The 16,645-nt window shown below is 52.6% G+C and overlaps 3 protein-coding genes across 3 annotated transcripts in view; 1 reads left to right on the forward strand and 2 right to left on the reverse strand.

Annotated features, from left to right (window-relative positions):
- Mast1 (microtubule associated serine/threonine kinase 1) overlaps positions 1-3,868 on the forward strand; it is a 28,697-nt gene extending 24,829 nt beyond the window's left edge. Inside the window, exons 23-26 of the mRNA XM_038312757.1 lie at positions 76-198; positions 287-423; positions 2,348-2,535; positions 2,613-3,868. Coding sequence (XP_038168685.1) covers positions 76-198; positions 287-423; positions 2,348-2,535; positions 2,613-3,868 — 1,704 coding nt within the window. The remainder of the gene's footprint in view (positions 1-75; positions 199-286; positions 424-2,347; positions 2,536-2,612) is intronic.
- Positions 3,869-4,153: 285 nt separating this feature from the next.
- Dnase2 (deoxyribonuclease 2, lysosomal) lies at positions 4,154-7,004 on the reverse strand. Its single transcript, XM_038312918.2, has 6 exons — positions 6,768-7,004; positions 6,456-6,636; positions 6,283-6,361; positions 5,897-6,061; positions 5,610-5,807; positions 4,154-4,904 (listed from the first exon to the last, which is right to left on the reverse strand). The coding sequence occupies exons 1-6, from the start codon at positions 6,860-6,862 to the stop codon at positions 4,558-4,560; spliced, it is 1,065 nt and encodes a 354-aa protein (XP_038168846.1). The 5' UTR covers positions 6,863-7,004; the 3' UTR covers positions 4,154-4,557.
- A 2,738-nt stretch (positions 7,005-9,742) lies between these two features.
- Positions 9,743-12,465, reverse strand: Klf1 (Kruppel like factor 1). Its single transcript, XM_038313338.1, has 3 exons — positions 12,364-12,465; positions 10,956-11,775; positions 9,743-9,918 (listed from the first exon to the last, which is right to left on the reverse strand). Exons 1-3 carry the CDS (start codon positions 12,448-12,450, stop codon positions 9,743-9,745), a joined length of 1,083 nt encoding a protein of 360 aa, XP_038169266.1. The 5' UTR covers positions 12,451-12,465.
- Between the last annotated feature and the right edge of the window lie 4,180 nt (positions 12,466-16,645).

The raw sequence follows: 16,645 nt of genomic DNA on the forward strand, positions 1-16,645 counted from the left end.
GCCGGAGCAAATAATGTGGAGCTTTCTTCCTTTTCAACCCCTCAATCATGCCCCCGTGGGTTTTCCCACTTACAGCACGTGGAGGAAGGGGGCCCAGCACAAGAGGCGGGGCTCTGTGCTGGGGACCTCATCACGCACGTGAACGGTGAGCCTGTGCATGGCATGGTGCATCCCGAAGTTGTGGAGCTGATCCTGAAAGTGAGTGGAAAGGAAAAGGCTTCCGTGGAGGGAGGGTGGAACAGGACCCAGCAGCCTCTAACCAATGGGTTTCCCTCCCTTCTCCCAGAGCGGCAACAAAGTAGCTGTGACCACCACACCCTTTGAAAACACCTCCATCCGCATTGGGCCGGCCAGGCGCAGCAGTTACAAGGCCAAAATGGCTCGTCGGAACAAGAGGCCTTCCGCTAAAGATGGCCAAGAGAGGTGCCCGGGACCATAAGTAGTTTATTCTCCTAACAATGGGTGGTGCGGGAGATGCTAGGAACAGAAGGGAAAGTGCCGTGGGTAGGAAGGGAAGGGAAGTAAAGACTGCCAATCAAACCCAGGCCAGGAAAGTAGGGGGAGCCTGGGAAGGAAACTATTTAAAATAAAAGCATTTAAAATAAAAACAGGTTGGACCTGTTTCAACAGGATTTGAGAGGGGTTGGGATAAAAGATTACTACTGGCTGGGCAAGGTGGTACATGCCTTTAATTCCAGCAGTCCCCAATTCCCAAGGTTCAAAGACAGCGTGGTGGCAGAGACAGGCTGATCTCTGAATTCAAGGCTAGCCTGGTCTAGTTCCAGGACAGATGTAAGAGATGCTGTCTCAGAAACAAAACAAATCAAAACACAAACACAAACACTGGTTCTAGGACAGCTAGAACTGTTACACAGAGAAAGCCTGTATTGAAAAACAAAAACAAACGAACAAAACCCAAAACAACAAGACTGAGCCACCTGGAATACAGTTAAGTAGACCATCTGGTGGGGGCACTCCCGTAATTCCAGCTCTTGGGAGGCTGAGGCAGGAGGACCTCTGGATGTTAAAGGCCTATATAGGACGGGAAGAAAAGAAAGGAAATGCAATCAAACATTATTTAGTGATGGAAGTGTCACGACAAATTCATCTTTACTTCCCCACTTCCAGGGTTTCCATCCGTGAATATCAGCTCACCTGGGAGGTCACTAGGCCAGATAGTCATGTAGGACTAACACGGTGTGGGATTTGCAAATGTGGTTATATTATGGGGCATGACTGTAAGTTCTTCTCTTATACATTGGAAGGGCTAAGGGAAAGGGTGGGACCAGGAGTACTTGTGTGTGTGTGTGTGTGTGTGTATGTATGTGCGCGTGCACATGTGCTTGACCTGTGGTTTGAACCCAGGTCTTCATCCCACAGAGTCACCTCCCCAGATCCAAGAGAAAAGTTTATTTAAATTTCAAAGGGATTTATTTTAATTATACATAAGTGTGTGTCTGTGAATATGAGTGCATATGAATATGAGTGACTATGTTTTGGCTTGTGGAGGCCAAAACAGGACATGGGTCGGATTCCCCTGGAAGCTGGGGTTACAGGCATTCTGAGCTAGCAAGGGCAATATACCCTCTTAACCACTGGGCCATCGCTCCAGCCCCAAGAGAACAGTTTTATTTTGTTTTAGATTTTGTTTCCTTGCATTAACGTTTTGATTGCTTCTGTTGATGTGTATCACGTGTGTCCCTGGTGTCTAAGGAGGCCAGAAGAGGGTTCCAGATTCTCTGGAACGAGAGTTCCAGGTGGTTGTCAGATCTATATGGGTGCTGGGATTCCAACCCTGGTCCTCTGGAAGAACAGCCACTGTTCTTAACTGCTGAGTCATCTCTCCAGCTACAAAGAGAACAGTTTTGACAGCTGGCCCTAGTGGCACACGCCTTTAATCCCAGTGCACAAGAGGCAGGCAGATCTCTGTGAGTTGGAAGCCAGCCTAGTCTGCATAGTTCCAGTACAGTCAGAACTGTATAGTGACCCTGTCTAAGAAAGAGGTGATCAGTAAGTTTGGTCAGGACGTAAGTGAGGGTTTCAGTGAAGGAAGCAAACCAATCGGGTAAGAGAGTTGAGTGCGAAGGGGCGTGACTAAAATATGTGGGAGGGCCCAGAAGAGGCCGAGTTTGTTTGGAAGGGATTTCTGGCTTGGATTCTAAGTGGCCAGACAAGAGTAGGCATGACCAACTAGGATCGAGCCAAGAGTTCTGCTTCGATAGATGATTTGTAGGGAAAGGGAAGAGCTAGGAAGGGGTAGGGGGTTATTGGGCTGCCACCCAGAAGCGGAAAAATCCAGAGTTCCAGAGTTAAGGAGAGCTGACCCTTTGGTATTGATCCCCCCCAGCAAGAAGCGCAGCTCCCTCTTCCGGAAGATCACAAAACAGTCAAACCTGCTGCACACTAGCAGATCGCTGTCCTCACTGAACCGGTCCTTGTCGTCCAGCGACAGTCTTCCCGGTTCGCCCACGCACGGACTACCAGCACGCTCGCCCACGCACAGCTATCGCTCCACGCCTGACTCCGCGTACCTAGGTAGGTTCTACGCCTGCGCGGGGTAGGGGACGGGGCACTGCAGTGCTCAGACTGCTTGCACCTTCTCTGGCCTGCAGGCGCCTCATCACAGAGTAGCTCCCCAGCTTCCAGCACGCCTAACTCCCCCGCGTCATCGGCGTCGCACCACATCCGGCCCAGCACCCTGCACGGTCTTTCACCGAAGCTACACCGTCAGTACCGCTCTGCACGCTGTAAATCGGCCGGCAACATCCCGCTGTCACCACTGGCGCACACGCCATCCCCGACGCAGGCGTCGCCGCCGCCGCTGCCAGGCCACACGGTGGGCAGCTCGCACACCACGCAGAGCTTCCCCGCCAAATTGCACTCCTCTCCGCCTGTTGTGCGCCCGCGCCCCAAGAGTGCAGAGCCGCCGCGCTCGCCTCTGCTCAAGCGGGTGCAGTCAGCGGAGAAGCTGGGGGCTTCGCTGGGCTCAGACAAGAAAGGCGCACTGCGTAAACACAGCCTCGAAGTGGGTCACCCGGATTTCCGCAAGGACTTCCACGGTGAGCTGGCGCTACATAGCCTCGCCGAGTCCGATGGTGAGACGCCTCCCATCGAGGGCCCTGGAACGACCCGGCAGGTCGCCATGCGACGCCTGGGCCGCCAGGAATCGCCCCTGAGTTTGGGCGCGGACCCGTTGCTACCCGAGGGTGCCCCGAGACCGATGGCGTCAAGCAAAGAGGAGTCCCCGGGAGGTGCAGAGGCTTGCACCCCGCCTCGCGCGACAACCCCCGGGAGCCGGACCCTGGAGCGTGACTCGGGCTGCACGAGGCACCAGAGCGTGCAGACTGAGGATGGCCCAGGTGGGGTGGCCAGGGCCTTGGCCAAGGCGGCGCTAAGCCCGGTGCAGGAACATGAGACAGGCCGGCGCTGTAGCTCTGGCGAGGCAGGCCCACCCCCGGTGCCCATTGTTGTAGAGCCTGCCCGACCAGGGGTCAAGACCCAGACAGCCCAGCCTCTGGGCACAGACTCCAAGGGATTGAAAGAACCTGTAGCCCAGGTGCCTCTAGTGCCTGAAGCGCCAAGGGGCCGGGAGCGCTGGGTGCTCGAGGAGGTGGAAGAGCGGACCACACTAAGCGGACCTCGCTCCAAACCCGCTTCCCCTAAGCTCTCTCCCGACCCCCAGACTCCAGCCCTAGTCCCAACAAAGAATGTGTCCCGCAGTGCAGTTCCTCCAGTCCCACCTGCTTCCCTTGTGGTCCCAGGCGCCAAGCCTGAAACAGGGTTGAACTCCCGGTGTCCTGCCGAAGCCGTGACTTCCGCAGGCCTGACCAAAACTGGGGCACCCAGCCCCGCACCTCTAGGCCCATAGCGGAGCAGGCCTTTGGCCCTGTGCTGTACAGATGCCTGTATACATATGTACACATATAAATAAAGTGCCCGTGCTGCCTGAGCTTCCTGGGGTTCACATTTCCTCTCGGGACAAGGAGTGGCTCTTGTGCTTGGTAGAAGTGGGAAGGTAGTTGTTGGTTGAGCCTTCCTGAGTCCCATCCACTGCCAGTTCCTCACATGAGAACAGCTTGGGGCAGACCTAGGAAGTGGTGGTCCCACCACTGTGTCCTAGGGTCCCTCTGAAGAGAAAGGTAACAGCCTCATGTACAGAGTTCCTTTTATTACAGCTTCTAGAGACATACAGAGAGGTTAAGGCACTATTAAGTATACAGTTAGGAAGGGGCTGGACTGGTATTCAGACTCATAGTCAGGACAGAGGGTGGAGTTCAGCAGTACGGTGATTGTGTAGCTTGTGGCAGGCTCAAAACCAACCCCCCCCCCCAAACAAATTCAAGTCCAAACTAGTCCCTTTTTGGAGGGGTGGGGGTTTCAAGACACACTCTCTCTGTGTAGCCCTGGATGTCCTGGAACTCACTTTGTAGACCAGTCTGGCCTCGAACTCAGAGATCTGCCTGCCTCTACCTTCTCAGTGCTGGGATTAAAGGTGAGCGCCACCATGCCCAGCTAGTCCCTGACTCTTTCTTAGTCTTTGCTCCGTTGGGCTCTTGGTCAGCTGTTCTCTTCACAGGGCTTGCAGGCCTTCACCAGGGACTGGAAGGCCTTCCAAAAGGCAGGCAGTTGGGTACACAGCGTGCCCCCGCCTCGGTGCATCTCTCCTTTGTTCCTGTTCATGTCACCCACACAGGCCCAAGGCCCTTGAGGGGCCACACACCATTTGGAGTGGTCTTCTGTGGCACTGAAGGTTGGTCCAGATGGGCCAGAGAAGCCTGTCTGATCCACGTCAAGAACCTGGTGCGTCCCAGAGCAGTTGGAAGACAGGGTGCCTCGAGAATTTGGCCAGAATTGGACCTGTAGGTCGCTGTGGAGGGCTGCTGCCAACCAGCCAGAGTACAGGTCTGCAGGCAAAGGAAGGCGGAGGGGAGGGCCGCTGTTAGAGTCTTAGGCCAGTGTCTTTCCCAGAGCTCAACTACCTCATTCTGGAGTGACATGACCCTAAATAGCCCTTACCAACAAGCCAGGTCACATCTGCAATCCTAACGCCCTGAAAACTGGAACAAGAGGCTCTCAGGTGGTCTAGCCTGCAATGTACAGTGAGACCTTACCTCAAAAACAAAGGGATAGGCTGGGCATGGTGGTCCAAACCTTTAAATATCAGCCCTCAGGAGGCAGAGGCAGAGGCAGGTGGATCTCCGTGAGTTCCAGACCAGTCAGGGCTACACATTGAGACCCAGTCTCAAAAACAAAACAAAACAAGAACAAAGTAGTCCTTACTAAAGGGCCTACGCTATTTCACAACCCTCTTAGGGAAAGCATCAATATTCTAAATTTTCAGATGAGCAAACAGGCTCAGGTCATATCATATACCGCACATCCAGAACCAACACTTGAACCCAGGTCTGCTGGCCGATCTCGAGCTCCTATCTCAGCCTCCATGGTGCTGGGATTATAGATATGTGCTGTCAGCTGGCCTGTTGGATGTTTACTACTCACGGTTGCTACTGTAATATGACTCGCAAAGACATCTGGCTCTAAATGTGCCCTGCTCTCAGGCTTGGGGCTGTCAAATAAAGCAGGCTTTACCCCTCAACACCAGGACTCACCATCTCCAAATTTTCCAGCCTTGGCAAAGCTCTGGAAGGTGGCCCCAGCTTGTGACGTGAGTGTTGCACTATTGTTCCAGGGCTCCTGGAGGACATGGTAACCCTTGATCACCTTCTGTAGGTCAGGTAATTTCTGGGCAAAGATGCCTTCCAGCTTGTGGTCATAGACCAGGGGATAGGTATAGGTTAGCTGCCTGCCTGGAAGACAAGGCCACGGGAAAAAAAAAACGTGAGACTGGTTAGGCCAAGCAGTTTGAGATTTACCACACCTCAACGATTCCACTCACCAATCTCGAGAAACTGGGTGAAGGGGAAGGACACACACAGTAGGGTCTGGCCATAGGTTTGTGCGTTAGGAGGCCAGCTGTATGCACCAGAGGATGCAGGCGGTGGGAAGCGCGGCACACTGTGGATCAGCCAGAAGCCCCCTTCTTGGTCCAGGAGCACAACACCTAAAGCACAAGGAGGTCAGAGAAGCTGCTGGAAGCAGGCCCCTCGAGCCAGCTCATCTGCAACCAGGTACACGGCCTCGGAGGGCTGGAGTCTTAGGTACAGACAGGAAACTCCGGCCAACGGTTGGATGGCGCAGACCCCCACCACCACCAAGCTTCATGTAGGTCACAGATTAGTTTGGGTAAATTTACAAGAAATTCAGGGCTGCTCCAAGCCTCACCCTTTGTATGGCCACGGCTGGAAGAGTCCGGAGCTGAGCTGGGATTAGGAGGCTGGTCGTTGTAGAGTAGGAACGCCAGCTGGAAGAATGCAGAGAGACCACGTAACTATCCCCCCCTTCCCCCTGGGTCCCGCCACAGTAATCCAGCCCCGGTTCCCACAGCACTCGGTCACCTGACTGGAGTTGTCTCGGTACAACGGCAGCAGGCTGCGGCCCACGGCTCCCTCCGGGTTGTTGATGTACCCCACACCGTCGCGCCAACCATCGGAGCTATGATCCATGTATTTGTACTTCAAACCCTTCCATGAACAGTCCCCAGACCCGCTGTCCGCTGGCAGCTTGTATACCACGAACCTGGAGGTCAGGGAAGACAGGCAGGGAGGTGAAGGGATCTGAGGTTTCGCCGAAAAGCGCTTCAATCCCTGTGCCCGCGCCGGTGCCCACGCAGCCTGAGGGGACAGTCCGGCAGGCAGCTCCTTGCTCACCAGTCCACAGGCTGCCCGGAGTCTCCATAGCAGCTCAGGGCTTCGGCAGGGACCCACAGCAGCGCGGCCAGCAGCAGCGAGCTCAGCGCTGCCATGAGACGGCAGCGGAGGAATCTGTGGAAAGACCCAGAAGGGCCGGGTCACGGGGTCCAGACTCACTTCCCCCTAAAGACCGCTGAGACCTGGGTGGGGGTTTCGCAAGGGTGAAGGCGACGCCGGCGAGGCCGCGAGCACCGAGGCGGGGCTTCCTCTGGCGTGGTCCCTCCCGCGAACCCCGCCCCCTCCAGGGCCCATCCCGCCCTCCTGTTTCTCGCGACTCAGCCCCGGGTAGGCGCCACCCTCGGACATACCCCGCCCTTAGGCATTGTCTATCACATGATTCTTCTAAGGCTCTCCAATTTCTAAAATTTTTTTTTTTACCCCATTTCCGCTCTATAACTAAGGCACATTTTGGGGGAGGTATTTTTTGCCAGCATGTATATATGTCTGTGTACATTTAGTGCCTATGCAGACCCAATTTTTCTTTCCCTTTCTCTTTTTTAAAAAATTTTTATTTATGGTTTGTCTGAGACAGGATCTCACTATGTAGCCCTGGCTGACCTGGAGCTCACAGAGATCTGCCTCTGAAAAACTTTGCTTTAAAAGCATGCACCAATCACCCTGGCTTTTTTTTTTTTCTGACAGTTTTCTGATTCCTTCTCTGACCTCTTAACACTGTGGTTGACCCTTGAATTCCTGATCTTCCTGCCTCTACCACCCAAGAGTTGAAATCACAGAGTCGCTCAACCACATTGTATATATGTGGAGGCCAGGACAATTTGTGGGAGTTTCCCCTTCCACCGTATGGGGCTTGGGGGTCGAGCTTGATAGCAGACACCTTTACAGGCTGAATCTTTTTATTGGTTATTATTTTTTTGAGACAGGGTCTCATTGTAAGCTTAGGCTGGCCTGGAACTCTCAACCCTTGCTCAGCCTCCTGAGTGAGGGCTGAGGTTACAAATATGAGCCATCCTTCCAACTTCTCAAATCTTAGTTATGTGCATCTGCTTGTGCCCTCACGAGTTTTGCATACCATGTTCAGGGTGGGCAGATGTCCAGAGGTGTTAGATCCCTGGAGCTGGACTTACAGGTAGTCATAAGCATTTTTTGGGTGCTGGCTATGAATTCAGGGCCTCTGGAAGAGCGGTAAGTGCTTGCGACCGCCGGCCGAGGTGTATATCCAGCCATCACCACCCTAGCCCCTTTCATTCTGTAGCCAAGGCTAACTTCTAACTTACCACTTCCTGTCTCACCCTTGTGAGTGTTGAGATTCCCCACGTGAATGGGTCACCACACCCAGCTGGCTCACCCTTGCTTACTTAAACACTTTGCTTGCTTTGTTTGTTTGTTTGTTTGAGACAGGGTCAAGACAGGGTTTATCTGTGTGGCTCTGGCTGTCCTGGCTGGCTACTCTGTAGACCAGGATGGCCTCGAACTCTCAAAGATCTGCCTGCCTCTACCTCCCGAGTATTGGAACTGAAGGTTTGGCACATTGCCTTCTGCATCCTCTCTCTGTCTTTTCTCTCTGCAAGTTTTCTGGCCCTCATTGTGACACTGACCAGGAGTCATTTTGGGTTGTGGCGAGGCAGGAATACAGGGATTGTTGAGCACTCTACCGTAGCCGGTAGCACCATAGCCCTGGCTGGTCTAGAACTCACTACAGCTGAAGAAGAAATCCACCTGCCTCCTGAATGCTGGGCCTAAAGGCCTGCAGCACCATGATTCTCTCCCTCCTCCCCCCACAACTTTTTTTTTTTTTTTTTTTTTTTTTTTTTTTGGTTTTTCGAGACAGGGTTTCTCTGTGGCTTTGGAGCCTGTCCTGGAACTAGCTCTTGTAGACCAGGCTGGTCTTGAACTCACAGAGATCCGCCTGCCTCTGCCTCCCGAGTGCTGGGATTAAAGGCATGCGCCACCACCGCCCGGCCCCACAACTTTTTTTAAAGACAGAATCTCTATATTATGTAGCCCTGGTTGTCCTAGAACTCACTCTGTAGACCAGACTGGCCTCAAACTCAGAGATTCACCCAGCTCTGCCTCCCAAGTACTGGGTTTAAAGGCATGTACCACTGTGTCCAGCTTTTTGTTTTTTGTTTTTATTTTTGAGACCTAAAGACAAAACAAAACGAGTAAACAAGATCTCTGAGTTCAAGGTCAGCCTGGTCTTCAGAGTGAGATACAGCCAGAGCTACACAGAGAAACCCTGTGTCAGAAAGAGAGACAGACAGAAAGACGGAGCACTCGGGAGGCAGAGGCAGGATGATAACATGATCTCTATGAGTTTGATGCCAACTTGGTCTGCAGAGTTTCAGGCCAACTAGGGCTACATAGTAAGATCACATCTTAAGAAAAAAAAAAGGGGGAGGTGGGGAAGAGGCAGGTGACAGTTGTCAGTGTCCCTGGGTTGACAACAGGTGATCTTGATGGAGAAGGGCTACGAAGATTGCACTGCTGGAGGGGAGGGGTCATCAGAAGCAAATGTGTTTTAGACGATGTCGGAGGTGTGTGTACAGAAGTCTCTCACCTGCTGGGGGCTCAATGCTCCTAATTCCAGGCCCATTTTACAGTGAGGCTGACACCGGTTTTATACAGGAGAATTTAATAATACCAACGACAATCCCAGCTGATAGACGGTGTGAAGGCCCCTTCAAGACTCTGGGAACTCTCACCCCACGCCATAAGACTCAGGGTCACTCCTGCACTGATAAGGGTCCATCTGAGTTTATTTATTGGTGGTGTGTCTTGCTGGGTCTGTGGGGCCACCAGATGTTTCTGTGTGGCTCCCTGGGGACATGTGAGGATTCTGGTGAAGGCTCCTTTGCATTGTCTACGGGTCAGTTCTTGATCTGGGTAGGTCTGTAGGGCTATAAGTCCAATATTGGCCCATCCTTTGGAAGACCATCCTTGGATCCACTCTTGTGTCTGTGCAGGACTGGAGCTCAGAGGTGACGCTTCATATGCAAAGCTAGGTGGTCAGAGCGCGAAAAGGCACGTGGGCAGAGTCCACAGCAGAAGGGTCGCTGGCCAGTGTGCTTCCGGTAGTGGCGCGTCAGTTCGTCCGAGCGAGCGAATCTCCAGCCGCAGCCATCCCAAGAGCAGGCATAAGGCTTCTCTCCTGAAGGACGGGGAGTTGTGAGTACCGTGGTCCAAACCATCCAGCTCCGATTTGCATATTTGATGAGGTGGAGTCAGGTCTTAGGTTTATTCATCTAGCCCGCACAGTTTAAAGAAGGGTGCACAGCCCCGCCCTCTGAGCCTGACCCTTTCCTGAACCCGCAGCTGCGATCCTGGGGTTTTCTCTTTTCCACTTCCCCCACTTCCTTTGTTTTAGTCCCCTGCCTGAGACCTTATGTGGCTGCACCGTCGTTCTTTGTTCTCAGTGTTCCAGCTATCTCACGCACTGGCAGGGCCTCCTGCTGATGTCCAGTCAAGGCCCTGTCTCCAGCGATTCCCCTCTTCCCATACACACCTGGTGCGTGGGCCTGCCGCGCTCGGGAGGCCCACAACTGTCTTACACTCCTGGTATGACCTGGTTTCTCTTCCTATCCCGTCTTCCAGCATTTCCTTCTCTTTTTCCAGCCCGCCTTATGTCTGGGACTGATTGTGCCTCCGGATCCCAGAGGCTTCCAACCGGAGCATGCACGTGAATATTGGCCATACCCTGAGTTCTGGTATTCCAAGCTTGTACCCTCCCTTGGGTCGCCCCTCTAGTTCCTTCCCTCTTGCTATTCTCATCCTGCATTCTGCTCCTCCGCCCATCTCTAAACCAGGTCTTACACATCAGCTTCTAACCCTGAAGCCCCCGAAATGTTCCTCAGGTCCTCTGTTTATACCCATTTACTTATGTCTTGTCTGTCTATTTTTGAGATAGGATTTCACTATGAACCCCTGGCTTCTGGAATTCGCTATAATAGACCAGGTTAGTCTAGAAGTCACTGATAGCCCCTGCCTCTACTCCTGACTTCTGGGGTTCGCCTGACCACATTTGGATCTGGAATTGCCCCTATAGATTTTAGCCAGAGTCTCAGGATCCCACTTCAGACCTCTAGCTCTGGGGTCGCCTTTAACTACGCCCCTGCCCACCCTCTGGTCCCACCCTTCGCTCCGCTTCCGGCTCCCGGCTCCGCCCCCACCTCTGGGCTCCGCCCTTACCTGTGTGCGTGCGCAGGTGCGCCTTCAGATGCGAGCTTTTGGTGTAGCTCTTTCCGCAGCCCTGGTGCCCGCAGGTGTGTGCCGCTTGCCTCTTTCGTGTCAAAGCTCGCCGGCTGCGCTTGGGCGGCGCGGCTCCCGGGGACAAGCCTGCGTCTCCCGCGAGCGCGGTGGCTCCGAGTTCCGTGCCCACCGCGCCGGGCCCCAGACAATTCAGGAAGGAAGGGGGCGCGGCGGGGCCGGCAGAAGGCTCCGTGAGCCCGCGAAAGAGCTGAAAATGCCCTTGGTACTGTGGCGCGGGGTACAGCGCAGGGTACCCTGACAGCAGCCCATAGGGGGCGCTGGGAGCCGTGGGCACCCCGAGCCCGGCCCGCGGGAAGAAACTGCCTGCCGAGCCCGCTCGCGAATCGGAGAATGCAGGCTGCGCCTTGGGCACAGAACCCGGGGCCAGGTCAGGGGCCACGAAGGGCTCAGAGGCTGGGGTTCGCGGGGCGGAGTGCGCCCAGCCCGTGTGCTCTTCGGAGCCCAAAGACCCGGCCACCAACCCTGGGCCACCTGCATAGGCGCCCAGAGCCTCGGGCGGCGCGTACTGTGCCACCGGAGCCCCGCTGGGCACCAGAGCACAGTTCCGGGGAGTGCCTGGCGGCTCGGGACCTGGGAAGTTGGTAAGGAAAAGATCCGGATCCCAGGCACAGGTCACGTCCCTCTCGTCGTCCTCGTCCTCTCCGGGAGGGGGCTGCGATTTCAGACTCACGTGAAGGGATGGCCCCGTGAGATCCGGGGGACCCGGACCCAAATCCTGTGTCTCGTCGGGGCGCCACCACTGCGGGAGGGAGCGCACTGCTTGAATGGTGGGCACCCAGTACCTGGCCCTGATGCAGTCCCGGCTGGAAACACCGTTGGGGCAGGTTGGTCGAGGGGTTTGCGTGCCTATCGCTTCCCCGACACTGTTCCCCTAACCCCCATCTCAGCTCCAGACAAGTCCATTAGGTCTGGCTAGAGACAGATAAGACACTTACCGAGAACAGCATTCAGGATGGGAAAAGGGGTCGCAGAGTTCAAAATGGGAGGCTAAGGGGCAGTCTTGACTTTTCCCCAGCCCTTCCCTGCCTTTTCACATCTTCCAACAAGGGTTACATCTCAAAGCCTGGGAATCCCAGGAAAACTTTATCTGGGACTTTGTCTGAGGCTAGCCTCTTAAGGCGGTGAGCTCAGAACTCAGCTTCCTGTTACAGAAACAGGCCTCACCTTGCTCTCAGATCCTTAGAACAGTACCCCAAGCCAGGCTCACCCCCCCACCAAGAAAAAACCCTGAACAGAGAAGGATACTAAAGTAAGACAGAAGCCCGACCCCGAAGCACTATGCCCTAGGTCACAGCAAGACCACCTGCCCCCCCCCCACTGGCCCCACCTTGAGGAAATCCTCTTGGGTGTCCAGGAACTGGCCCAGCGTGGCAAGTGTACTGACAGAGGACAAGGCTGTCTCAGCTGCGGCCATGACTGGCTGGTGTCCACCCTGGGCCTCAGGCCTACGTCTCCCTCTTCTGCCTCATGAGCAATGAGGTTTGGAGAGCTCCTTGGAGGTCTCCTTTCTGTCCTCGTCTGATTGGCTGTCTTCCCTGATAAGACACAGGCAAGGCAGGGGGGTGGTAGCGATATGTGTGTTACTTTCAAGGGAACAGACCTCACCTTGGCCTGCTTGGGAACGGGTCCCTGAAAACCAATTCTGTATGTAAACTAAGTCAGAAGTCAAGGGATAGGGGCTCCAAAGTTTGGGGGTTCAAGTAAGGGCCTGATTCCCACTTACCCTCCCCACCCCCCAGAGAAATGAGAGGCCTCCCTGACCTGGGCTCAAGTCTCCTTGGAGAAGGGGTAGACCAGGAAGGGTAGATTTCTTGGGAAAGGACTTTGGGACCCTTTGACCTCCAACTGGGTTACTGTATCCCTCTACCCTCCCCAACAGACAGCACCAACTGTGGTGCTAATGGCGGGACTTGGCACCAGCTCTCTTTCAGGCATTATCAGACAAACCAGATGTTTTAAGCTGCTATCAGGTAGGGGGCCCAGAACAGCCATAGCTCTATCCCTCCTTGAGCAGAAGGGCTGGGGGTTGGGACCACAAATTATCTTGACTTTGAATTGCCTGAGTTTGTGTTGGGGGTCTGAGCCATTTAGCAAGAGGGACCCCTTCAAATCAGTCCAAGCTTGGAGACTGAGGACCTTCACTGGAAACTGTATGGAGCTGATGGGAATGTTATAAACCATGCAGTGTGGGTCCTCTGGGTGGGATAGGGCCATGAGATGGAAGCACAGCCAGTGTGCCATTTAGGAAACCCCAACCCTGACTGGGCCCAGCCCCCATGGTAAAGAGCCTGCAATTCTCATCCTCCATTCTGGGGCCATGGGAGTCAGGATAGGGAAATGGAGTGTCATTTATACCACATGGCCATACATGCACCATCATTGCTTGGTATCCACAGGGAACATCAAATCCACTATAGAAAATGGCACCTAGCCAGGCATGGTGGCGCACGCCTTTAATCCAGCACTCGGGACGCAGAGGCAGGCTGATCTATGTGAGTCTGAAGCCAGCCTGGTCTACAGAGCTAGTTCTATGACAGTCAAGGCTACACAAAGAAACCCTGTCTCAAAACACCAATAATAATAAATAAAAACAAACAGGCACCGAGTCTACATAGTGTTGTTTTTTGAAACAGGCCTCACGTGTCCCAAGGTCTCTCTGTTGTGGTACCTGATACTTGATGCATAACATCTATTATCCTCAAACGTGGGCCTTGTGACATTCCTTCAGAGGGAGAGAACTCTGCTCTCAGTGTGCAGTCTGGGGTGGATAAATACAGGTTCACTTCTCAGGAAGAGTTCACTGTGTAGCCAGGCCGGCCTAGAACTTGTGATCCTACCTGAGCCCCCTGACTGCCCGTTTACATAGGTAAGTGCCGCCACACCCTGCTTTCTCATATACCTGTTAGTCACCTGCAGATTAATTACACTACCTAATGCACTGTAAGTGTTAGATAAGTAGATAAATGTTGTTGTGTTGGTGTTGGTTTGGCCTAGCAATTTGGGATACAGTCAGGTGAGCCTGCAGACAGAATTCATAATGACAGCGATTGCTGGTGAGGAGGCCACACAGCTATGCAGTTCCACTTACGCTCTGGTCACACCAAGCAGACTCATGAGAATTCTCAAATGTGATGTCTCTACAATTATTAAAGTCACACCTTCCCATCAAACACAGAGATAGCCTCAGATACAAAAATAAACATGAGGGGCTGGAGAGATGGCTCAGAGGTTAAGAGCATTGCCTGCTCTTCCAAAGGTCCTGAGTTCGATTCCCAGCAACCACATGGTGGCTCACAACCATCTCTAATGGGGTCTGGTGCCCTCTTCTGGCATGCAGGCATACACACAGACAGAATATTGTATACATAATAAATAAATAAATAAATAAATATAAAAAAAATAAACATGAGGGTTTCAGATATGGTTCAGTTAATAGAGTGGTTGCTGGCTGTGGAATATTCTTTTACACTGTAAATATATGTCCCTATAATTGGCTTATTTTAATTTTTTTTTTTTGAGAAAGGGTTTCTCTGTGTAGCTTTGGAACCTGTCCTGGAACTTGCTCTGTCTGTAGATCAGTCTGGCCTCAAACTCACAGAGATCCACCTGTCTCTGTCTCCTGAGTGCTGAGATTAAAGGTGTACACCATCACTGCCCAGCATGGTTGTTTTATTAAAGAAAATGCTGGGAAAAAGAAGGGTGGAGTATGGAGTTGCCAGCAGACACATAGAGAAGCAAGATGGGCATACTGTACTGAGAAAAGGTATCAAACAACATAGCAAAGCATATATAAAAATATGGGTTAACATAAATGCAAAAATTAGCTAATAATGAGCCTGTGCTATTGGCCAGGCATTTATAATTAATATTAAGCCTCTGTGTTGAATTGGGAGCTGCTGGCAACATAGAAACTTCCACTTACAACTGGCAACGATGAAGCCCTGAGTTCTATCCTCAGTACTGAATAAATTGAGCAAATAATCCTAGCACACAGGAGATGGCTGCAGGAGATTCAGAAGTTCAAGGTCATCCTCAGCTACATAATGAGTTTTAGGCTAGCCTGGAATATATGAACAATTAGCCAGCCATTCCCCCTCCAGGTCTATATCCCAGAGAATCAATAACAAGTCTTCAAGCAAACGCTCATGCGCCAGCGTTCACAGCAGCACCAAAAGGAAGAGATGGTCTGAATGCCCGTGGACGGGGGGGTGGTGGTGGTGAAGAATGCTCCCCGGTACAGGGAGGAGTGTCCAGTAATAGCACAGAATGAAGTGTTGATGCATATGGCTGGGCAGTCCTTGCTGGGCAAACAAAAGCCTAAGTTTAGGCCAGTGGTGGTGGTGCACACCTTTAATCCCAGCACTCAGGAGGCAGAGGCAGGTGGATCTGAGTTCAAGGTTAGCCTGATCTACACAGTGAATTCCAGGACAGCCAGGGCCACACAGAGAAACCTGTCTCAATACCCCCAACACACACACACACACACACACACACACACAAATTCAGATTGCTAGCACTCACAAGAAAGCCAGGTATCACTTAAGTCTAAGACCAGTGCTAGGGAGCTGGAGACAGGAGGATTCCTGGAGCTCATTGGATAACCAGCCTAGCCAATCAGTGACCTTCAGTGTCAAGCCCAGTCTAACAAAATAAGGTAAAGAAAAATAAGGAAAAGACAGTCAGCGTTGACTTCTGGGCTGCATACGTGGGCACACACAGACACTTGCCACAATGATAAAAGTAGTAACGTGAGTAAACCTGAGAAAAACACACTAGTGGGGTGGGGGAGGCAGCCACGGAAGGTTACATAGTCTCTTATCTCATTTAGATACAGTGTCCAGATCAGGCCATCAGAACTAACTTGCTTCCTGGAGGATGGGGCCGGAGTGCCTGCTCTGGGAACAGAGTCTCATCTGGGAGGACAAAGACGATCTGGAAATAGAGGTTTTCATACAGGACTTGTGGACTACAGCTCACTGAATACACACTTTAAGATGATATTTTAGCTGCCTAAGGTCCTCATGCCTATAATTTCTGCTTTCAGGAGGCTGAGGTAGTAGGATGGCTGTGAGTTCAGGCCAGCCTGGGGTTACCAAGTTGTTTCAAAAAGGAAAGATTTTCATATTACATATCTCAGGGTTTCTATTGCTGTGAAGAGACGCCAAGACCACAGCAACTCTTTTTTAAAATATTTATTTATTTATTATGTATACAATATTCTGCCTGTGTGTATGTCTCCAGGCCAGAAGAGGGCACCAGACCTCATTACAGATGGTTGTGAGCCACCATGTGGTTGCAGGGAATTGAACTCAGGACCTTTGGAAGAGCAGGCAATGCTCTTAACCTCTGAGCCATCTTTCCAGCCCCCCCCCCCACAGCAACTCTTTTAAGGGAAAATATTTAATTGTGGTGGCTTATAATTCAGGGGTTTAGTTGGTTATAGTCATGGTGTGACACGTTATCATGCAGGCAGACAAGGTGCTGCAGCAGGAGCTGAGAGCTCTTACATTGAAACTCACAGGCAACAGGAAGTGGACTGTCTCACTGGGCGTGGATTGACCATATATGAGACCTCAAAGTCCGCCTCCACAGTGACCACTTCCTCCAGA

Source organism: Arvicola amphibius, chromosome 15, assembly GCF_903992535.2.
Source record: "Arvicola amphibius chromosome 15, mArvAmp1.2, whole genome shotgun sequence".
NCBI lineage: Eukaryota > Metazoa > Chordata > Mammalia > Rodentia > Cricetidae > Arvicola > Arvicola amphibius.